A 7,956-nucleotide genomic window follows, 5' to 3' on the forward strand; every position below is an offset into this window, starting at 1 on the left:
GTTTTGGTTCGTTGCCGAATGTGTGACTGCAGAGTTCCATCACCAAGGTGTAGGAGTTCATTCTCCATCGGATGTAGGCCGTTGCAATGGTCTACAATCCACCTTTCCTTTCTACGCTCTTGTGGCGTAAGTACACCTGGTCCTTGCCTCTCCGCAACTCACGTGTTGACGACATTCTGAAGATGCTAGTTGTGTGCAAGATGTTGACAACGATGACTGCAACTTCTATTTCGTACTCCACCAACCTGATTATTCTATCCGACATTATCTTTCTCTGCTGTTAGTTGTTAGATCTGTTGTGAAGTTAAATTACGAATGTATTAAGGGCTTAGTATGCTCTAACATTATGTAAATGCTTCTTTTCTCACCGTCAAAAAAAAAAAAAAAAAAAAAAAATCCACGTTAGATGTCCACTAGACAAGTAGGCCGACTGTAGGCGTAACAAGCAAGCACAAATCCACACTGATTTTTTTGCATTTTTTCTCCGACAACATATCTTCGTCACTGTAGAACCCTAATTCCCTAAAACCCCATTTGCCGCCAAAATTAACCTCATTTCTCATCTCCGTTAACAATGGCGGAAAAATCTCAATTGACCTCCATTAATATCGGAGGTAAAGGTTCTTCTCTCTCCTCTACCTCTATTTTCTCACTCGCCAACAACCTTGTTCAGGTACGTATTGATTCTTCCCTCCTCGACAAACTATCATCGCCACCATCATCATCTTCGACGACCGATTATCAGATTTCATTTCTGGAAAACCTAACTTTAGAAGAATCTAGAGCCTCACTTGCTGTGTTTTTAATCAAGCTGTTACATTCATGTTCGTCAATTAAAGTTGAGATCTTGAATTTAATCACGGAAACCCTAAATTCATGCTCGCGTAAGGTAGTTGTTGGTTCATTTGATGTTACTGAAGAACAAAAGGAGATTTTAGACAGTTGTTTGTCGGTTGGTCCGTTAGATGGTATATGTGCTTTGTTAGATTACGGAGTGTCAACTTTGTCGACTGTGGCCGAAGTGGTTGCGGCATTGTCGTGTGAGGCGGTGAATGCGAAGGTTTCGGCTTTTAATTTGGTGGATTCTGGAGATGGAAAGTGTTTGAAGGATGAAGCTGGGGTTGCTGGTGATTTGAAGGTTTTGCTTAATGGGTCTAAATTGACTGGTAAGGTTGAGATTGAGGCGGTGTCGAGTATTCCAGAGGTTTACGGGAGTTTGAGGGAGGTGGCGAGGGCAGTGCATTCGAGGGTAAGGGTCGGGTTAAATAGCGGGGTTAAGATTGGAAGTGGGACTACTGGGTTTTTGAAAGCGTGGGGGGCGGTATTGTCGTGCTTGGCGGGTGCACTGAGGAATTTGGGCGAGGTTAGCTTAGTTCGGATGGGAATGAACATTGACTCTATTGGTAGTGAGGGTCTCAGATCGAGTTTGAAGCAATTAACTGATGAGAAGTGTCCTAGTGTTAAGTGTCTAAGAGATGCTTTTAAGCTCACCTCGGATGCAGCTTTTGAGGAGGAATATGATGAATTGGTGCATAACGTTAATACGCTTTTTTGCTTGGTGAAGAGTGTGGTTTTGTGGGAGTTGGTGTCAGCTGTTGTGTCACTTGAGGGTAGTGATTTGCTTGAAAGAAAGAAGGGTGGCGTGCCTGATGGAGGTGATAAGAAAGCAGATAAGAAGAGTGAGAAGAGGAGAAAGGTTTTGGGAAAGGGTACTGCAGTTGTGCTGCAGCTTATTAAAGATAGATTGCCGGGTGGTTATGTCGATCACGTTGATGAGTCTGTTGCTTTACAAAAGTTAGCTGAGGAGATTCACTCCATGTTGGACCTCAAAGTTCTTGCCGTCAATGATTTCCTGGAGAAGATCAAAGAAATTGTGGAAAGCAATGAAAGCAGAAGACTTCCAAAGCTTGCAAAGGTGATCCCTTTCTCTAGTCGTATGATATTTGTTGTTGTGGTCAGGTCAATGCATTTATGCATGTTATGCCTTTTTTTTTCAAGATTTGCTATCTTGTTGGCCAAAAAAATCTGATACTCGTAGTTAATTAGTCAAAACAGCCAAATAGTTGTGGGCGAGTCTACTTTTTGTTTCCAAGTAGTTTTGTACTACTTTTGTTTCCGTGTAGTTTTGTGAGTTCTGATAGAATATGGAGGTGTGGTGCAATAGCTAATTTGCAGCCGAGGTGGACTGTATCCTTTGTGGGAGATACACATAGGCTATTGGGGAATGGAGGGAGTACAGTTTTGACCCCTGAAATGAGGGCTAAGTCTTCATGTCTTACACCACGAGTTGCTAATGAGATAGCATTTGAAATTAAATCAGATAATGTCTCCTTTGTTTCGAGGATGTGTAATCTAATGGTTCTTATTTATTTGCTAAACTTTCGAGTTGCCCTAAATATAGAACTTTCTTTAGAATAGGCTGTTGCTGTATTTTTGTGGGGCAGTGTATTTGTTTGAAGCGTTGTATGCGAGGTTGTTATAGTATTTGTTATTGTCGAGCAGTTTCCATTTTCCATTCGTCATAGCTTCGTGTCTCTTTGTGCCCAATGTGACGCCAATTTTAAATTTTAAATGTAATGAACGATTCTGTGAATCTGACTATTCCGTGCGTACCAGGGTACACGTGATTTTGCCAAAGAACAGATGACTGTGCGGGAAAGGGCCTTTTCTATAATAACTGAAGTTTTCAAGCGGCATGGAGCAATGGCTCTAGATACTCCTGTTTTTGAATTAAGGGAGACTTTGATGGGAAAATATGGAGAGGATTCAAAGCTAATATATGATTTAGCTGATCAGGTACTGCTACCTTGCCTATTTTTTGTCCTCCTCTTATCTTTAATTTTTTGTTGTCTGATTCTGGTTATATACTAGCTGCTTTGTTTCTTGTTTTGATGGTCAAGCATTACCATCAGGCTCAACTCATTATTTATTTCATCGAGTGTTTGAAGCAACGGTGCTTTTGTTGGTATGCTATCAATTAGCGCTGATGGTCTCACAACACGAAAGTGTAGCTTCACATGGTGGAGTGTAATATGTCATCATTTAGCTCATCTTGTTTATTTTAACGGCTGCGTGTCAGCTAAGTTTGAGCACAAAGTTCAAGCACTAAATGAAATCTGACTTAAAGTTACCATCTTAGGTGTTTTTTTCCTCGTTGTTTATAATAGTGAGTTCTAATTGTTTATGGGCAAGTGGCAACAATACTTCTCTGAACCCTTTAATTTTTTTCCTATATGATATATGTTTCTCTTTTACTAGTTCCATGTGTTCTTATGTTCTGGGATGATTATATAAAATTTATATAATATTTTTTGCAGGGTGGGGAGCTCTGCTCTCTGCGATATGACTTGACAGTTCCATTTGCTCGATATGTGGCAATGAACAGTCTTACATCATTCAAAAGATACCAAATTGCTAAAGTTTACAGGAGGGACAACCCATCCAAGGGAAGATATAGGGAATTTTATCAGTGTGATTTTGACATTGCTGGCCAATATGAGAAGATGGGGCCTGACTTTGAGGTGATCAAGATTTTGACAGAGCTTCTCGATGAATTGAACATTGGTAGCTATGAGGTATGTATGTTTAAAATGTTGATTATTCTCTTTTAAAGTTATTCATTTTGTTTTTACCATGAAAACATTATTTAAGTTTGCGACGATGGTACGTGCTCATGCATATACTTTTGTCATTTCTCATGTCCCTTAATTTTCAATGCCAATCTTATCAAATCCATGTCTCATGAAATGGTGGCAACACTGATAGCATACTTCATAGAATCATAGTCTATCAATATAAATCATGTGTGAATGTTTATTATCTGATGACCCCCTCAAAATATGGCTTCAGGTAAAGCTGAATCATCGCAAGTTGCTGGATGGGATGTTAGATATTTGTGGTGTTCCTCCTGAAAAGTTTAGAACTATCTGCTCTAGCATTGACAAGCTAGACAAGCAGTCATTTGACCAAGTGAAAAAGGAGATGGTGAGATTTCTTTTTTCGCCTTGGTTAGTTTTTATTTGCCAAATGGATCCAATTATAGGCAAGTTATTCTTTTCTTTTTCATGTCAGTGTTAAACAGTTAAACTGTACTGTCTCATTTGTAATGAATGGTTTTGTTGTCGATCCCCAAGGGCCAAGGCCCTTTCTTTTCATTCTTTCCAAAATTGTCCCTTATTTCTTATTTGGACTGTACGCTGTTAGTTTCCATATGGATATCTTTTCTTTCCCTTATTCTTTGAAGAGCTATTTGGTTACAATATCTTTTGTTGTACACTTTATTCAGTTTGTCTTCTATTGAGCTTTCTTGCAAGAAGTATTATTTTCTTGATTGAGCTTTTAATATATTGCAGGTGGAAGAAAAGGGTTTAACTGCTGAGATAGCTGATAGGATTGGCAGTTTTGTGAAAGATAGGGGATCACCTCTAGAGCTTCTAGCAAAACTCAAACAAGAAGGCAGTGAATTTCTGAAACATGAAGGATCGGCACTTGCCCTGAGTGAGTTAGAGATTTTGTTCAAAGCTTTGGAGAAGGCAAAAGGCATTGATAATATAGTTTTTGATTTGAGTCTTGCAAGAGGTCTTGATTATTATACTGGGGTGATTTATGAAGCCGTCTTCAAAGGAACCACCCAGGTGATCATGAAACTTTTTATTTTCTGTATCTAAGTTACAGACTCTCATTCTACGTCTTGTTCGTGGGTATCTGACACACGTATATGATATACCTATTATTACTTTGCTTTTAATTTTCAACTATCTGCTACAAAACTCCAATCACCCAGGATAAGTTTTGTTCTGATGAACTCATGATACTTGTATCTGTTTTTCTTTTAGAATGAAAACTAGCTAAGACTACCATATTGTGCTTCTAAAGCTTCTGGTATGTGGACATGAGATACACCTGAGTTTCCCATGACCATATTTCACCATTATCCCAGTCCGTTGGCATTTAGCAAGGCTTCCTCTCATAGTCTCTCATGGCAGCATGAGTGCTGTTAAATGTAATCCACACAATTGGGAGGAGGCTCTCATATCGTTACCTTTATAATCCCAAAGGGGGTCTTTCCACCCTACTGCTTCATTGATATAAGAATCCTACAGGGAATCTAATTAATGCAGTTGTTTTAGTCAGTTTTATCTGAAATTGTAAACTTTTTATAATGTCTGTGGCATTTGTTTGAGAGCAGTGGATTTTGTGTGCTCAATTGCTTTCCCATATATTATGCATGATATTCCAATTTCCTCGTACACAATCAAGGTGATTTATGAAAATTTGTTACTGCAGGTTGGTTCAATTGCTGCAGGTGGGCGCTATGACAATCTCATTGGGATGTTTGGGTCTAAGCACGTTCCTGCAGTTGGCGTCAGCCTGGGAATTGAACGTGTATTTGCTATAATGGAACAAAATCAGAAGGATCAAAATCAGGTGATGATAAGAATTGATAGTTGATTGCTACTCAGTATTTGGTTATTTAGTCCATTCGTTTTTTAATTTCATTATTGTGTAAGGCTGCAGAAAGTATTTTGTAAAATGAATTTACACTAGGATTTTTAAAAACCTAAAAACCTAAGCATTTATGTCGTTCAATATTTTAGAAAATTTTGTGAGTTGTGAGTTGTGACTGACTAGTGTAATACGTCACCACATATTGCAGGTTATTCGAGCAAATGAAACCGAGGTTTTGGTTGGTGTAATGGGGGATGACTTGACTTTAGCTGCTGAATTGGTTAATGAGCTATGGAGTGCCAAAATCAAAGCAGAATACACGATTGTTAAAAAGGTTGTGAAGATCTTTGAGCGTGCCGAAGCATCAGGAATTCCTTTTGCAGTGATGGTCGGTGATCGGGAATTGAATGCAGGGATTGTAAAAGTAAGAGATGTAAAAACCAAGGTTGAGGATTCCATTCCTAGAGATACAATGGTCCAAGAGCTTCTTAACCGTCTAAAGAATTCTTCCTGAAACATGTTTTCGACCTGTAAGTTTTTTGTATACTCCTCTTTAAGGCACAGTTCTGTAGAGCTGGGAATCTGAGATTAGCATGTTTGTTCTGTTTCATACAACATTATTGGATCAGAAATTTCGTTAAATACCTTGATTTGTTAACCCCCCATCTCTCTTTTTTCCAATTTTATTTTTAAGTCAGAACTGGGAAAACAGTACCGGATCACTAGGAGCAGTAGCCAAATGAAGAAAGATCTAAGAAAACAAAAGTAAAACAAGATGCAAAATAGAACAATTTAACTCGAAACCCTCTTAAACGTTTCTGATCGGCACCCACTTTTTATCCGATATCAAAATCTAATGAGTCCGACATAATTAATAGCCAACTGATCATCTTGACATTTAGTTTCCAATGCATTTCCTACTGAGTAGTTTAATTATACAATTGATTCAACGGAGTAGCCCTTCTAGTGCGTTTGTGAGCCAGTATACAGGTATCCGATATCAAATTAGAAAGTCAGATGATCTGCCAGTCTGGTCACTTGATTAGCCAACCACCTTAAATGCTATAAGCTGTTAGAAAGGATTTGATGGCTGATTGAGTCATCATGCGTCCAACAATTTGCTTTGTGCATAACTGTTTCTTAGTTGATTTTTACGCTATCTGCCCGGTAGCATCTATAAAATTTGCACTTCATAGACTATACATCTGAGGTAGTACTTCTTATTGTTTATTTTCTGAGTTTTATTTTAAAGTTTTTGAGTTTTGCTTTAGTATAAAGTTTTTGACTACATTTACTAAAACATTACACTAAAAAAATATAATATTGCTCAAAAACTATATTTATAAATGGTAATATCTTTCGGAAAAAAATGTATATATCTTTCAAAAACTACAAGTATGAGTCTACCTCGAGATCTTTAATCCTTTTTCTGTAAAATTTGGTATCCACGTACCACCTACCACCTACTTAATACACACACTACTTTCATGATTCATCGCATCCTAAACCTTATTCTCAAAACACAGAGTATGTAGGGATACAAATGCGGGTGAAAGACTGAAAGGGAAGGGAGTTGAGGGAATTTATTTTATCTCGTGAGAGGGAAGTTGAGAGATGTATTTTATCTTGTATTCAAATCACTTGAAATCCATTTATTAACCAAATAGATGAAATTACTGCTCTCCGTTTGGCCTTTCTTTTTCTTCGACTTCCTCCATCCGAAATGTAAAAGCCATCAAACTTCTATGCCTTGTCCCTTCAAATGTGTAATGGACATAGAACCTTATGTTTGGACCTCACCTTTTCTTTTACTCCCAAGTTTTGCTGTTTGTGCTTTACATTAGCAATATGTTTTGGACCATAGCATAGCTGTGACCTAGGTTGCACGGACACGCCTAGTTTTGAGCGTTCCCGTGTCGGACACCGACACTCGTAGGACACGCCTGAAAACGTTCTGGACACGCCTTGAACCGTGTCCCCGGTTTTTATGTTAAAAGAAAACGTGTCGGACACGGTCCAACATGGTTGGACACGGCCCGTGTCCGCTGGACACACCAAATAAGCAGCTTTGAAATCAAAATCTCACTTTATCATTTATCTGGACATCTCACTTTTCCATTTTCCTCTTACATCTCACTTATCCCCTTTTTTCTCTTGCATTGCGACGCCTTCCTGCCTCCCCTCGCCTCAATGCGGCCGCCATGAGCCTCCCCTTCCCTGCCGTCAGCCTCTTCTCGCCACGTAGCTCGCTTTTTCATTTTTTTTCCTAATTTCTCAATCTATATTTTATTTCTATATTAATCACTATATATATTATACATAAATAATAAGTTTCTAAATAATCAGATTAATCAAAATCAATCGTTATGATGATTATTATTGTTGTTATTAAATTTGGGGGTTTTAAATTTGGAGATTGTTGATTTTTCGGAAGCTAGGGTTTGTTTGATTTAGGAATAATTTTCGGAAGCGAATAACTGAGTTGTTATTCCCACTTATTGAAAGAAA

General features: G+C 38.3%; 1 protein-coding gene across 1 annotated transcript; it reads left to right on the forward strand.

Annotated features, from left to right (window-relative positions):
• Positions 1–434: 434 nt before the first annotated feature.
• LOC141605343 (histidine--tRNA ligase, cytoplasmic-like) lies at positions 435–6,090 on the forward strand. Its single transcript, XM_074424061.1, has 7 exons — positions 435–1,915; positions 2,617–2,796; positions 3,318–3,575; positions 3,850–3,984; positions 4,353–4,634; positions 5,287–5,427; positions 5,657–6,090. The coding sequence occupies exons 1-7, from the start codon at positions 575–577 to the stop codon at positions 5,960–5,962; spliced, it is 2,643 nt and encodes an 880-aa protein (XP_074280162.1). The 5' UTR covers positions 435–574; the 3' UTR covers positions 5,963–6,090.
• Positions 6,091–7,956: the final 1,866 nt, after the last annotated feature.

Source organism: Silene latifolia, chromosome 10 (assembly GCF_048544455.1).
Source record: "Silene latifolia isolate original U9 population chromosome 10, ASM4854445v1, whole genome shotgun sequence".
Classification (NCBI taxonomy): domain Eukaryota; kingdom Viridiplantae; phylum Streptophyta; class Magnoliopsida; order Caryophyllales; family Caryophyllaceae; genus Silene; species Silene latifolia.